This window comes from Mirounga angustirostris, unplaced genomic scaffold (genome assembly GCF_029215605.1).
Source record: "Mirounga angustirostris isolate CCGP_5_RB_7025 unplaced genomic scaffold, mMirAng1.0.hap1 SCAF_4, whole genome shotgun sequence".
NCBI classification, from domain to species: domain Eukaryota; kingdom Metazoa; phylum Chordata; class Mammalia; order Carnivora; family Phocidae; genus Mirounga; species Mirounga angustirostris.
In genome coordinates, this window is record NW_026991712.1 from 47,962,291 (window position 1) to 47,978,222 (window position 15,932).

Genomic DNA, 15,932 nt, shown 5'->3' on the forward strand with positions numbered 1-15,932 from the left:
TCTTCCATGCCTTCACATTGTTAATTATTCTAACTGAACAGATCCCTTCCTATGGCCTGCCTTGGGCAGAAGAAAGCAATGTGTGAAAGGACATGGATTGCCTTAATGGGCTGATTCTCTGACCTCTCCAGGTCAGCTATACTCTTTCGGCAAGATGTGGCTTTTTGTCAACCTGTCTGGGTGATCCTGCAGCTTAACTACTGATGCACAAAAGACCTGCTGCTGCAGTTATCCAAACAGGGCATCTCTGACCCCCCTGGGTCTCTTCTTCCTTGATCCATATAGCACAGTTACCTGTGGGGACAGACTCAGAATGGCCACTTCTCGGCAAGAGGAGAAGGCCTCTCTCCAATGTCAGAAGAGCTAATAAGATCACTCAACATCCCTTGTAAAGCCCAGTGCTTTCCACTGTAGAGTCATAATTGCACTGAATTTTAATAGACCCTCTTATAGCAATTTGCTTATCTCCAGAGGACAGAGCTCCAACGTTACCAAACTAAGCAAGAGAATTATTTTAATGCTTGTAACACGCCATTTGGATTTTTCTAGATCAACTCTATCTCCTGTGGCTCTTGCTTGTCACCATTGCCTATAACTGGAACTGCTGGCTTATACCACTGCGCCTCATCTTTCCATATCAAACACCGGACAACACACACTATTGGTTTATTGCAGACCTCATATGTGATATCATCTACCTTTGCGATATGCTATTAATCCAGCCCAGACTCCAGTTTATAAAAGGAGGAGACATAATCGTAAGTGGGGCTGGGGAAAAGCAAAAACTGACAAATATCAGATTGGACTACAAAAATAGATTTACAACTCTGTTTATTTAATGTCTGACTGGCTATCTCTGCCTGTATGAGTCTTTAACTGCTGGAAACCACCAGTATAGTAATACTAGTAATAACAACAACCACCACCACCACTGAGCACTCACTATGTGCAGGGGACCATGCGTCTCCCTGTGCTTTAGTCTTCTCATTTTAAAAATAGTAATAACAATAGTACCTTCACAGTGTTGATGGAAAGACTAAATGAACTGATGCCTAGAACTGTGTTGAGTGCCTAATGAGTGCATATTAAATGTTAGCTATCATTATTTCACTTAATTTCTTTACAATGCCTCGCTTAATCCTTTCAGTCACCCTATAAGAAAGATTATTATGAACCCCATATACAGAAGAGGAAACTGAGGCTTGGAGAGGGTAGGCGAGATGCTCAAGGCACAAAGCTAGACAGCAGCTAAGGCAGGATTCAAATCCAGACCTTGACTCCAACACCCATGCTCATTCCAACTACACCATGTTGGTTCATGTTGGCTAGTTTTTCAGAATTTGATAATATGTGAGCATGGAAAGATAAAACCAGGTCTGAAATATCAAAACCATATACATATTTTATCTAAATAATGTAAAAATATATATAAACTATGTATGCAAAAAGAAATGATTTAATAAATATTTCTCTAGTAATCACACCTCAAATAGTCTATGAGGCAGTTGTTTCCCATCACCTTGCAATCTGCCATTCACCTCAATATTTTTTTAGAATAAGGCAAGTATTATATCATTCATAAGAGTCTATTCAACTTCCTCAGGAGACAACCTGGTATTGAGAGAAAGCACTGGGCTATAAGATTTTTAGGACACAGACTGTACCTTATTTATCATTGTATAGTCAGCACTGAGCACAGGACCTGTACACAGTACAGAAAACAAGTCCAAGGTCTTAGGTCTTGACACTTTGGGAAAACCTAACTTAAAAAGAAAAGAAAAGCTGTCATGACCCTTTTAATCAGTGTAGATTCACTGCACTGTCCAATATAGTGGCCCCACTAGAGAGATGTATCCAAATTTAAATTTTAATTAATATTAAATAACATTGAAAGTTCATGTTTCTCAAGCCACACTATCAATATTTCCAGTGCTCAATAACCACATTTGGGTAGAGGCTACCATATCAGAGAGCATGGAATATTTCCACCATTGCAAAATGTGCTATTAGATAGTGCTGTAACAATGAGCCACCAAGATTTTCACTGAGACAGCCAAACCATAAGAAGGAAGCCACACACCCTGCAGACAGGTGCAAATCACAAGCACATAAAACACCCCTGTGGTTTTGTGGTTTTTTTAAATTAATATGGTATCTACTGGCCTCTCTTCTATTCACTCTTCCCCTATCCAGGTTTATCACATCCCAATTCTCACCATCAAATGCACTGGCCTACCTCAGAAACTACCATTCTTACCCTTAGGAGAAATTATTTTCTCCTAGATTTATTTTCAGTGTTGAGAGAATTTCATAAGCAACCCAGTCAATCTAACAGAAGAATATGTTTTCACGAGCACATACCCAAATCTTAAAGCTTCTACTCCTCAGCCCTTCCCCCACTAACTAGAAGGATGCTTCCTTTCCAACTGATGTCCACTGTAATATCCTTGTCACAATCTCAGTGGGAACTGCACAGAACAGACCCTCCAATGGATCTGTCACAGTAGGAAGAACAGACTGAGGGAATACATGGCACCTTGGGTTCATACATATTTTTGAAGAATAAAGGTGGGTTCCTTAATCTCCTGAATATTTTCTTTTGAATCTCCAGATAATCTTAAATTATCAAAAAGCTGAAAGGAGTAGTTTTGGTTATTGTTTCTTTTAGAAAAAAAATTTATTCACTGAAGAAATCTTATTATTTGAAAGCTTTCCTAGAAAGAAATTCTAAAGGCAAGAGCTATAGCTGTAGCAAGAATCTATTCAAAATATTTCTTATGTGGACTTCAGAGTACTAGTCAGCTTACTAGCACTATCCTGAGAGCTCACTGGCAGCTTGATGAATGATGATGATGGTATACAAATAAGAAGTAAACAACCCACAAAAAAAGAGCACTAATTTCAACCTCCATTAGATGCACAAGGGGGGAGAAAATCAATGTTTGACAAATGGAAAATGACAAAATCAGTAAGGGGAGACTTATTTTCAATTTTCTAAGAGGGCTTTACACACAATGGAGTGTTAAAAACAAGAAAAATAACCAATAAAAACACACTCAACGGGCTCTATTTAAAATGCATTATCACAAACTACAAATACAGAGCAGGAACTAATTGCTTTGTTTGTTCAAAAGAAGTTTAATGGTTTCTCTAATTTAGAATAGGTAGTGTTAGCCTTTGAAACTTGATTACATTTTGTTAAGAAGACTATGCAAGTCAAGTACCCAAACTGAAGATCTGACTACATTTAGCTATCTATGCTACTTTTGGTATACTGCCAAATTGTTCATTCACTCATTCATTCACTCAACAAACATTTATTAAATATCTACAGTTGCCAGGTATTTCAGGGCTGGAGGATGGAAATATTAATTCCCCCAAGGCCTTGGAAAAAAGACAAGTAACAAAAGTGCAAAAGGCCACAAGAGAGGAAATTAGGAGGGTTTTGCATAATATTTATTTGCAATATCCTTCTTCTGAAGATGGTGCTACACAAATAGAGAATAGAATTTTGTATCAAAGACCAATAAAAGTGTCTCTTATCTATAATTTCCTTTATAGACAGCAAAAATGGAGCTGAAAATGACAATGAGGATTACTGAGATATGAGACTCATACCCACAACACTGCTAAACCTTCCCATCACAATGATTCGTGGAAATGCTCAGTACCACCTAGTGACAATGTCAATCAGACCTAATGTTACAGTCAACCACTTTTGGCACTTAGTCTTCTCAGTTACTGTTTATAACCTGACCTGAAGAAAATTAACTACTCCCTTCTCCATGCTTTGTACACTTTATTCATACTTCTGTTATTTAATTGTTAAATAAAAATGAGGCTAATTAAGATGTAGTAGAAACAAACAGACCAGGGTCAAATTCCATCTCTGAAATTTACTAATAGCATTACTTGAAGAAAATAAATTCACCTTTTCATTAAATACTATCTTTTCATCCATAAGATGGGAATTATAGTACCCACCTCATAAACCTATTGTGAAGATTAAATAAGAAAATGTGTATACCTAAGGCCAGAATCTGGAATCTAGAAGACATATAGTAAGTTATTGAATGAATCAAATGAATGAATATCCACATATTTAACTTCCCCTAATGTCTCCTATTTGCATCTGTAGCTCTCTTTCTTACCTGATAAGTTTCTTGAGTGTAAGGACAGTATCCAATTCATTTCCCTCTCTATCTTAGGAACTCAGAGAGTATATTCAAGAAATGTTTGAAGGAGTGGCAATCTTGGTTCAAGGATCTTCTTTCCTTGAATAATTATTTAATCTGCATTGTAGTTGTTTCAGATGATACTATTTTTATCCATTTGTTCTATATGAAATTATGGAGTTTCTATGAATTATTTATCAGAAAAGGTAAATATAATTGTACCTCGGTAGAGCTTCTTCAAAAACTATCTTTTGGAAAAGGATTTAGGTGCAGTCAGCATATCCTTTCTAAAGTAAGCTTCCCCTGAAGAAAGGTTGCCTGCAAAATGATGAGGCTTAAAAAGAGAAAGAAAATTAAATAGGGTAACATTTTTTTAAATAAGTGCCTAATTGTTACCGCTAAGCGTGCTGGTTGTCATAAAACTAATGATGCCAAATTGATTTAGTGCTCCAAAGAAGAGAGATTCTAGAATCACTATATCACATTTTCATCTAATCAAAAAGTTGTTGCTTCATTTACATTTATTCAATCACAGGATCATAGACAAGCCTGAAAGTAAAGGGATAAAAGTGCTAAAAACATTCTTCCAGGGCTGGAGGAGAGAGTGGTATTTTAACTTTGTAGCACTTGAAATGTATCTGTCAGTCCCAGATAAGCTTTGAAGGAGCTGACTGATTTTACTCAAGCTTGGTACATGATTCAAGTTAAACTTCTATCTATGTCTACCTGTGGCTCAGTAAGCCATTGAGTTTCACAGTAAAATCATTAAATGAGCATGTCTTATATATCTTCTAATATATTTCTATAAGAGTTAGTATATATGTTTGGGTAAAAATTATAGACAAAAACAGGTGGGGGGAGCAGGAATTAGGGAGTTGGCTAACCAGTATTTAACACAGCTTGGCAGTAGTTTAAAACTTCTGAATTTGGATAGTCTGGATGATAATTGTTAGAAGACACTGCTTCCATGTGTCCAAGTTATAATGCTTCGGCTAACTCATTAATAGCACAAAGACAGTTCCTCCCTTCCTATAACTAAAATTTAAGAATGTAAATCCAATATCAGCATTAATTCTTTTAGGTCTGAATGGTAACAAATGCCTCTTAATCACTTATCACATATTTATTGGGCACCTACTGTGTGTTAGATATTGCTTGCATTAGAAACTGGAAAAACTAGACAAAGATATGGACCTTACCCAAGTAATTCAGCATATGAAAGACAGACAAAAGAAAAATGGTGAGGTTTGTAATGGGAGTCATGACAGAGGTAAGCCCTAAAGGTTATGAGGCACAGGGAAAACCATGTGAAGGGGAGGACACCTGATCCAAATCTTGATGAATGAATTTCAGTTATCTGCACACCTCCACCCCCACAAAAAAAGGAACAAAACATATGTTCCAAGCTCTGAAAACAGCATAGGCAAAGTCATGAAAGTGAGAAACTCTGATGCTGAATAAAGTGGATGTGGGATGCTGCAGGAGGTGAGTGAGACAGAGAAAGTGGAGCCTTTGTAGACCATGAAAGGGAGCTTGTATTTTTTTTAAGTCATGTGGAGTCAGAGGATTTCACATAAATGGTGATTGTTAAGTAATCTGATTTAGCATGATCATATAGCTGCCATTATAGAATGGATCAAGGGGAACAAGACTTAAGGCAAAGAGACCCATGCCAAAAGGAGAGAATGGACATGAGGAAATTGTACTATATGCTGGCTAATTGCACATAATAATAAAAAAATAATAATAAAATTGTAGGAAGAAGAATCAGTAGACTTGGTTGCTGGTTGGATAAGGGCTGAGGGAGAATGAGTGGTCTAGGATCACTGACCAGTATAGATGAGGATGCTCATAGGATTCCTCAAGAGGAGGAAGGGTGGGGGGTGGGAAGATGGTTAGGCTAATGGGCAATGGAGAATGATGATGAATTCAGGTTTGGTGTAGATTAAATTTGAGATAAGAATTGCTAAGTGAAGACAATAGGCAGTTGCTTGTCCAGTTCAACAGCTCCAGAAAGTGACATTAGATGGCAGTAGATATTTGAAAACATATAAGTGAATGAAATTTTCTAGGAAACAAGTATGAAGAGGAAGAGAAGAGAGCTGAGTCTTGGGGAATGTTGACATTTAATTGGCTAACCCTAGAATCAAAAAGGACACCAAAAAGTTAGAACTGAAGAAGTAAACCAAAAATAGCATTTCAGAGTCTAAGAAAGAAAAAGTTTCAAGAACAAATATCCCCCCAAATGTCAAATGCTTCAAAAAAATTTATTTATCTCTTTATTCCTTTATCTATTTATCTACTCAATAAGTGTTTATTGGGTTCCTTATATATTCTAACCACTAACTATGCACAGTTGCTAAACAGAGTCAACTCTGTCCTCCTAACTCTCAGAAATAGACAGACATTTGGGAGTTATCCAAGGTTACCCAATATGTATAGGTGAACTCCAACCTCCCATTTCAAGATAGATAACCATTTAATGGAGTAAACTGAATTTAAATAAGTGAGTGAAGAAATATATGTGTGATTTCAAAACATGGTGAATGCCATCAAAGAATGCTAAGTACTGTAAAGGATTCCTTGGGTGTGATCATGAGGAGGTTGTTTGTGGCTTTCACATTGGTAGTCTTAATGGAATAAGAAAAGTGAGCAAAGGTCAAATTGCCACTAAATTGCCATGGGTTGAGGAATAAAGGATGCAGAATAAAGCAATGTAGGCAACTATCTTAAGAAGCTTAAGTATGACAAACAATAGATGAATAGCAAAAAGAGAACAAACGACAAGGAAGATTTTATTCTGTTTAAAGAGATGAGAGAATAGAGCATATTTATTGGCTGAAGTTACAAGGAACCAGTAGAGAGAAATAACTACAAATATTTATTCAAGTGAGAAAATAATTGAAGAAATTGGGTAAAATTAATATAAAATATAAATGTAACATTTCAGGTGGATTCAAATGAGTTAAAGAGACACTACAGGAGTTCTATAAAGTTTCAGGTAGGTGACTGACAGTTTCAAAATTGTTCAAATAATCCATTACCATTTTGATTTTAAGTCCTATTTATAAATTTCTTTTTTAAAAAATTTGCTTCCTTTTTGAATCATAGCCTTTGTAACAAAGTATACAGATGAAGTTCTGTTAGGCAAAGGCAAGCCTGAAGTTTTTGTTTCTCAATAATCACATGATATACTTCCATGAATGTGCAAATGTGGAATTCAATACATAGATCTTTATCAAGCACAACAAAATGTTAGTGCCCACATTTAAATTCTGATTAAAATGTCAGTAAAGGAGTATGGAGTATTCTTTATTTTGTCCATACAGAATGCTAGCCTCCAATTCATGTAGCATGATGATGTAAAATCTATCAAATTTTTTCTACTCATTTCTTTCTTGTTCATATAAACAAAATAAAAAACAGAAAGGAAGCAATTATTTAAATAACATGGCACCTTTCTTTCCTCAAATAACAATATAATCGTATGTTTTTTTCACTCATAATTATTTATACCCAAGTACTTTATTGTCTTTTATTTGTTCCTCCTAACTCTCAGAAATAGACATTTGGGAGTTATCCAAGGTTACCCAATATGTATAAGTGAACTCAAACCTCCCATTTCAAGAACAACACTTTTGTGGCCTCATATTTTGTGTAACAATACAAAGCTGTGGTGAGGTGCCAAATTGTCCCCATTGGTGATCTATGGTGATTAAAATCTCTTTCAATTTATTTTTATCTCCAACTAATTTTCATTGTAAAAAATTGTCACATATTTGGCATATTCATAATCTACACTACTTTGATGAACTCCACAAGAGGATGACTATTCTTTTTAAGTGTCACATATTCCAAATTCTTAATCACTTTCTTGAATTTGAATTAAGTGCAAATTAACTCATGTATTTAATTTGGATTTATAAATGTAAAATTTTACATTTATTTAACTGTGGTCACTCCTTTTGAATTCCCTTAGCACATCCCGCTTCTCTATAGCATTGTATTATAGCTATTTTTGTGTTTCATTATTCCACTATTAGATTGTTAACTTCTTGTGGACTGAAACAATATTTTACTCTATTTCAACTGCAACGTGTTTTGCAAAGTGCCTTGTACAGAGTTCAGTATTGGTCAGTTCTTACTCAATTCAATTTTCTACAATTCTATGAGAAATAAATCATCTTCATCTAACAAATAACACATTAATGTGTTAATATCAAACATGACTAATGACTGCATGGAGAATTCAAGTGGGCAGTTGAGCAATTAGATAGACAACAAGTAAAAAGACCACAATTCTGACACATTAGTTCTAATAAATTTATTTTAAAGATTAAAAAAAAGTTATTATGATTTGAGCCAGAAAACATGGGTACTGCAATAGCACTAGAAAAGTCAACAGTTCCATACTCCTGCTCTCTTACTTATAAGACATTATTTTAGTAACCACTCTGTATACCTCTTAACTTGTTACAAAGCTCAATATCTGTAAGGTAAAATTAATAAGGTTTGAGGATATGATGTAATTTATAAACCAATGCTTTCAGTAAAGAATTTGTTTATAATAGCCAATATGGTTAATTCAAACTGGAAGTTTCATTTCTTTTCAATAGCATGAAGATATTGTGATATGCTGGTAAGTAATTAATTACCTCAACTTTCCCTTTTAATATGTATGTCCTTACAGAAAGCTCTTAACTGCTCTTAAATGTCTTAAATGTTTTTTTAAATGTACTCTATGTTTCAAAACCATGGCTTCAATACCATGTAAAAATTAATGAATATGAATAAATGAATGAAAATGAAAAATTATCTTACATGAAAGAATTTCTTACTGTCATCCCTGCAATCAAGAAAGTTTGCAAGTGATGTTGCCATTTCACAACTACCAGGGTAACAGAAAACCAGTATAATTAAATACATGACAAATTTAAAAATTTTTTTTAGCTATAATAGTACTTTTAATACCTTCTCCTATTGGAGTTACTGATTAATTGTAAATGGGACTGATTCCTTTCCTCTCTCTTAGCCTGCACAGTGTCTAATAGATAGATTTCATAGCAGTTTATTGTTAGCACCATCCCAAATGAAGAGCAATTGAAAGACTTGAGGCATCTGGGTGAACCACCAACAATATATTCAGCCCTGAATACTGGAGAATAGGCTGAAACATAAAAATATACAACTGCGGGGTGCCTGGGTGGCTCAGTCAGTTAAGCAGTTAAGTGTCTGCCTTCCACTCAGGTCATGATCCCAGGGTCCTGGGATGAGCCACACATCGGGCTCCCTTCTCCATGGGAAGCCTGCTTCTCCTTCTTCCTCTACCTGCCGCTCTCCCTGCTTGTGTGCATTCTCTCTCTCTCTCTCTCTCTCTCTCTCTCTGTCAAATCAATAAATAAAATCTTTTATATTATATATATACAATTGCAATTAATGTGCAATGGTCTCAAATAAAATCAAGAGTAGACTTGACTTTCAGTCCAAGAGCCCCACATTTAAAATACTATTAAAATGAATTTAACAGTAGTAGCCATGCCATCTCTGAAGTATATGTGACACTCAAAAAAATTGCAGAAAATGCAGCACCTAAAGAGAGCTCAGATGCATGAAGATAGAAATGAAACACATTGAAAGTAGCCTACAAAATAGTTTTCTTATTTTCATGGTGTGAATATACCTTTCAGTGGCACCAGACATACTACTGAAGGCAATTTTATATTAAACAACAAATAATTCATGGTGCCTGGTCAGCTTATATATACAATGGTATGAATCAATCCATGTCCAAAAAAGCACATAAACACAATATGATTGTGAATGTGTTTTTCCAACAGTTGGATGTTGCATCAGTAATGCCATTTGATGTTTTCTACTTCTTCTTTGGGTTTAATCCAATATTTAGGACAAATAGGATATTAAAGGTAAGATAACTATATTTAATTTTCTTTTTATAGTAATGAAAATCTTGAAATGATTTAAAATGTCCTAAAAGTATATTTTTAATTTTTCCCAAACTGTCCATTTTTTTCCTTCATCAATTCTATGAATTTTTTTAAAAAAGGAAAAACATCATTGTTTCTACTGATGGAAGTTGCTCTTGATTGTTTTATTCTATATCTCACGAGATATTTTTATAACCTAAAATAGGAATGCCTTTATACTTCTAAATACAACTATAATTACAAATGAATCTTTCATTATCTTTCATAATCGTATTCTTTCCCATTTGTCCTTTTTCATCAGACAGTCACTGAATGCCTGGAACACAAGCAGCAAAACGAGAGTTAGATTAGATTACTAAGTTATCTTACTCATCTAAAATTCTATAATTCAAAAAAAAAGCTGCAAACACTTTTACATAACAAAATTATTTACATATTTGGATACAACTCAAATATCCACCAACAGGGAACTAGTTAAACAAATTGCAAGACATCTATATAATAGAATACTTTGTAACACAAGAAATTAATAAAAAAGAAGGAAGTTTTCTATGAACTTAAACAGGAAGATCTTTAAGATAAATTGCTAATTTAAAAAAAAGCTAATTACAGAATAGTTTATAGAATGGTACTAACTTTTGTATAACACAAAGGGAAAAATATTCCATTTCTTTGTATTTACATAAACAGTGGAAAATTATCAAAAAATTATAATAAAAATGGTTAACTGAGATGGGTGGGGATGGGTGACAGGAGGGAAAATCAGAATAGGGGCAGGAGTGGGAGCAAGACTTTTAAAGGCATATATTTCCTATTGTTTTTGAACTATGTGCAGGCATTACCCATTCAAAAAGATTCTAAGAAACATTTTATAACTCATAGCTTCGTCAGGCACCTAAAACAAACCTGAGGAGTCAGGACGTGAAATTTCATGTAAATCTTTAACAATAGCAACAATAACATATTTCCAAAGACAACCTGCATAAAAGGAACACCAAAGATTTTATAAATTTTAGTTGGTTATCTCTCACACATTGGGAAGACAACACAACATAACCTGGGGACACAGTAAAACCTGACAACAGCAAAAATAGCAGCAACCAAAAAAAAAAAAAGCAGCAACTGCTCTTCGTTGGATACATACGGGGGGAGCAGGTGGGGAGGCTGCATACTTTGTTAAACTTAATATTCATAATTTCATTTATTCCTTCAAATAACTTCATTTTAGAGATGAGGAAAATGAGAACAGGATAGAAAAATATGCATTCTATCACATATTTTTCTGACTCCAAAGTCTTTACTGTAATCAAATTGGCAAATAAACCTCAAGCTGAAGGGGGCTTTCCTTCTATTACCATTGTTTTTTTCAAGTTGAAAGGGACCTTACCCTATATTTTCACATATTTAAGACAACTCTAGAGACTTCTGGTTTGACCTTGGAATGTGAGTCTAGATTGGAGCAGACCTTAACTTCCCAGGCAGCTTAGCAGGTAAGCCATTCCTCATCAAATTTATAGTCTCACATGAAAGTGTCCAGAGGTTCCTGCTCAGAGATAACCAACTTTCCAGGAAGATTCAGGTTCCTATAGATTTGGGAGTTTGGCATTATAATAAAAACTTACAAAACGCCAACTCTTCACACCTCCTCTCTATATCTCTAAGGTGTCCAAAGACTCTATATTCAGTAGCTTTTTTTAAATATAGAATGTCCTGAAAATCAACATTGGTCTTGTTTTCATAGCCCCATAGTCCAGTCACTTCACATATAAGTGTGTTATTTTAATGCACAGTTCTGTAGGAAAATTTTCATTTATCTACCTCCAAATTATATATGAGAAAATAAATTAAAAGTATAAATTTGTTCTACAGTGAACACTTAAGCTAAACTTAAAAACACCTTTGTGAAAATTTCTATTAAGAGTACAATAAGCGGGCGCCTGGGTGGCTCAGTTGGTTAAGCGACTGCCTTCGGCTCAGGTCATGATCCCAGGGTCCTGGGATCGAGTCCCACATCAGGCTCCCGGCTCAGCGGGAAGCCTGCTTCTCCCTCTCCCACTCCCCCTGCTTGTGTTCCTGCACTGTCTCTGTCTCTGTCAAATAAATAAATAAAATCTTTAAAAAAAAAAAAAGAGTACAATAAGGGGCACCTGGGTGTCTCAGTCGGCTAAGCATCCGACTCTTGGTTTTGGCTCAGGTCATGATCTCATGAGTCGGGAGATCGAGCCCCATGTCGGGCTCCTTGCTGAGCGGGGATTCTGCTTGAGATTCTCTCCCTCTGCTCTTCCCCCACTCATGCTCGATCTCTCTCTCTATCTAAAATAAATAGATAAATCTTTTTTTAAAAGCACATAAACAAGTTACCATAAATTGAAATTATCTCAATCTGAACATTTGAGGGATTTTTCCTACTTAGGAATTCTGGAAAAACAAATCATTTGTGTATATTTCTAGGTAAATAGCGATTACTATTAATATCTTTTTTAATTCCAAATGTTCTATTATAGTCATATTTACAGTGGATGAATTTTGAACTCAATAAACTGTGAACTAAATAATCTTCAATAGTCCTTTCTGTCTGTAAGATTCTTTGAGTCTAAGCACATTAAATAATTAAATACACTAACTCTTGTATGGATACAACTCCTTTAGGAGGCATTTTCTCTTACTGTTCTCATTTTACAGATGAGGAAGTCAAGATACAGAAATATTTAGTGACTTTTCCAATTAGTAAAAGGCAGAGGTGAGATTGGTGTTTGGCTCTGGATTTCGTGCTCTTACTCTCGCCTTATACTGCATATAGTAATAAAAGAGGAAGTGGGGGTAGGAGTGCATGTAGGTTGTATGAGCCAAAATAGAAGTAGATGTAAGCAGGAAAAGCCCTTGAGAAAAATAGCAACTCTGGATTAGATGCATATAAACTCATTGTATCTCTTTGAACAATGTCAAGAAGAGCTAACTAATGCTCATATTACCAGACTTTAAATTTTGTTGAAATAAATACACATTTAACGCAACTCGCTTAAAAATAAAGCTAGTGTTGAACAACAGGACTTAACACGTATTTATAACTTCAGTGGGTTATATCATACTTTTCCTATTTTACTTATGTCTTGGTTAGAGTGCGATTTTAATTATTGTAAAATAGGGTTCTACTAGATGCTTTAAAAAGAAAAAGGGAAGAAATGTGCCTAGGCTTGATTTTCGACAAGCATTACAAACAAGACTATAAGTAGAGAATAGAGATAAAATAAAGCAAAAAGCACTGGGAGTTTGGCACCATTCTAAAATGTACTGGTCAGAAGAAAATATGACTAAACAGACCTTAGTTTGCTTGTTTTAGAGACTTATGAATTGAATTATTTTCAGTAACAAATAAAATTTATTTTACATAGTTTTATTTAAATAAATGTATTTAAAACTAACACACTTTTGGATTTCTTCTGTTTGTTTTCTACATAGTACACTTCATTTTTTGAGTTTAATCATCAACTAGAGTCTCTAATGGACAAAGCATATATCTACAGGTAAAGTAAACTCAGTATAGTTCCAGGGGTGACAGAGAAAACAATGGCACAACAGTTTAGCCAGATTTGAGAAGACTATGATCTGCCTGCCGAAGAAAACAGAATAATCTCAGAATTTTGGCTATATAAAATAAAGGGTTATGTTCTAAAACAGACTTGAATATTTTGAAGTGAGATTAAGGCATGAAAATCATATTAGATTTTAAAAGAATGCAGAACTAAAAATAGAATGTATTACCTGTTCTAGTCAGAACAAGTACAGATAAGCGTGCTCCTTCACAAGCTGACTTTGCTTCTCTCTCATGACAATTCATTCTAATCCGAATTTCATTCATTTGCTCTCCTGAACTTCACTTGCACAGAGACTTCTAGTCACTATTAATTGTAGCATAAAGTCCCATGAGCTTTTCAGAGATATCCAGTTAAATCAGTGTAGCGTATTTTATGGCACTCAAAGTGGAGAGGTGACCCCTGGGGCATGTCTTTCAGGGGGTTGATTCATACCATCTGTGAAAAGAGAGGGAGGTTTTTTTTTTTTTTACACTCTGTCAGTCCCAGTCAAGACACTGCAGTTAGAAAACATGCAATGGCACCATCATTTTATACTGTACTAATGAGAGTTAACAGTTCACAAATTTAAAGCAAGGAGATTCAGTGGAGACTCTAAGGAAAAGGAAATGTTAAAATAGGCTGTATTCCAGAAACAACATGACTCCTTACTTTGCATTTATTCTACTTGGCAGAGTCATTCGAACAACTGGATACTTGCTGTTTACTCTGCACATTAATGCCTGTATTTATTACTGGGTTTCTGACTATGAAGGAATTGGAACTACTAAATGGGTGTATAATGGTGAAGGAAACAAGTAAGTTTTAATTTGAAGGAAATTTTATGGATTCTTCTTAACTTTCTGTTTCAGTGTATGCATTTTCTTAAGCCAGGGTTTTTTAAACTGTAACTCACAACCCATTAATGGCCAGTAAAAACTTTTTAGTAGATCAGTAAGTGAAAGAGAGTAAAGTAGAAGAGAATAGAATAGAAAATACCAGTCTGTCATACCTAGTAGATGTATGTGTGTGTGTATCCTGGGTTGACCTGAGAAATGCATTTCTTGATCTGGATTATGATCAAAAATGTTTGAAAGCCTCTGCTTTAGACAACTGAGTGGTAAGGTAACTTTTAATAACTCCAATGCTGATTGTTAGTAATGAACAATGTTAATTATTTGGAGGGCAGGTGCAGTAGCTAATTAGTTTACCACTGAAGGATTTTATGGGTTTATGAGTCAGCTATAACCACTAATTCAATTAAACACTTACAGAGTAACAAGGATCATAAATTAAACTTGACAATTAGATATGCAAGTATCACAGGAATAAAAGAAATCATTTGAAAAATTTAGGGCAGTAGAATTATGACTAAATAATAGCTACTGGGTTATTTAATAGTGAGATTTCCTTTTGGTAAATACAAGAGCCTGGCATAAAGTAGACTCCCCTAACTTTCTGCTCCAATGAAATGACATTGAGCATATTATAAGGCAATGTCCTTAATGGAAAAGGGCAGGTCCCAGCATGACTTTGAAGAAAATTCGCAGCAGCCTTGGGAAGGAGAGCAATTATAGGATAGAGCAAAGAGAGTGAAAATACCTCACAAAATTACACACTACCTAGAGAGAGCAGGATGTGTGTGAAGGATTATAACAACATTTTTTGAACTTTTAACCAGAACTGCTTTTAGAAATTTGAAGTCAGAAGACCTACTGATTGGGAAAACATACACATATACACACACACACACAGAATATCTATTCCTGGGAAGTTTATAACCAAATCTGTAAGTAATTCCTTTTAGAGTGTGTATTAACTTAAGTATATATTTAATTTAGTATAAATAACTAATTGATATAGAAAACTGAGTAAGGCACCAACTATATTAAATAATGCCTAAAAGTGAGCTTGTAATCGAACATCATTAGATGCCTCAGTCTGATAACTATTCTTATCATATTAGCAAAATAATAGGGTTGCATCAAAATGCCTTCCAGAAAAAGTGGAGCAACTTCTCTGTTCACACCTGGATGCCTCTCTGAGGCATTTCTGGACAATATATCTTGTTCCCAGGGCCCAGAACATTGCTAACTATATATAAAAAAAAACAATATATGTTACATACTCAAAGAAGTCAGGAAGGAAGAGAGCGAGGGAGTAAGGAAAAAAGGAAGAAATGATCAGATCTGTGTTATAACAAGAAAAAAGAAATCAGCTTCAACCCCTAAGAAACTTAA

At 34.8% G+C, this 15,932-nt stretch overlaps 1 protein-coding gene across 1 annotated transcript in view; it reads left to right on the forward strand.

Moving 5' to 3' along the window:
* Positions 1 to 15,932, forward strand: part of CNGB3 (cyclic nucleotide gated channel subunit beta 3) — a 137,883-nt gene that overhangs the window by 63,913 nt on the left and 58,038 nt on the right. The window contains exons 6-10 of the mRNA XM_045896275.2: positions 550 to 758; positions 7,126 to 7,176; positions 10,013 to 10,099; positions 13,580 to 13,644; positions 14,388 to 14,510. Coding sequence (XP_045752231.2) covers positions 550 to 758; positions 7,126 to 7,176; positions 10,013 to 10,099; positions 13,580 to 13,644; positions 14,388 to 14,510 — 535 coding nt within the window. The remainder of the gene's footprint in view (positions 1 to 549; positions 759 to 7,125; positions 7,177 to 10,012; positions 10,100 to 13,579; positions 13,645 to 14,387; positions 14,511 to 15,932) is intronic.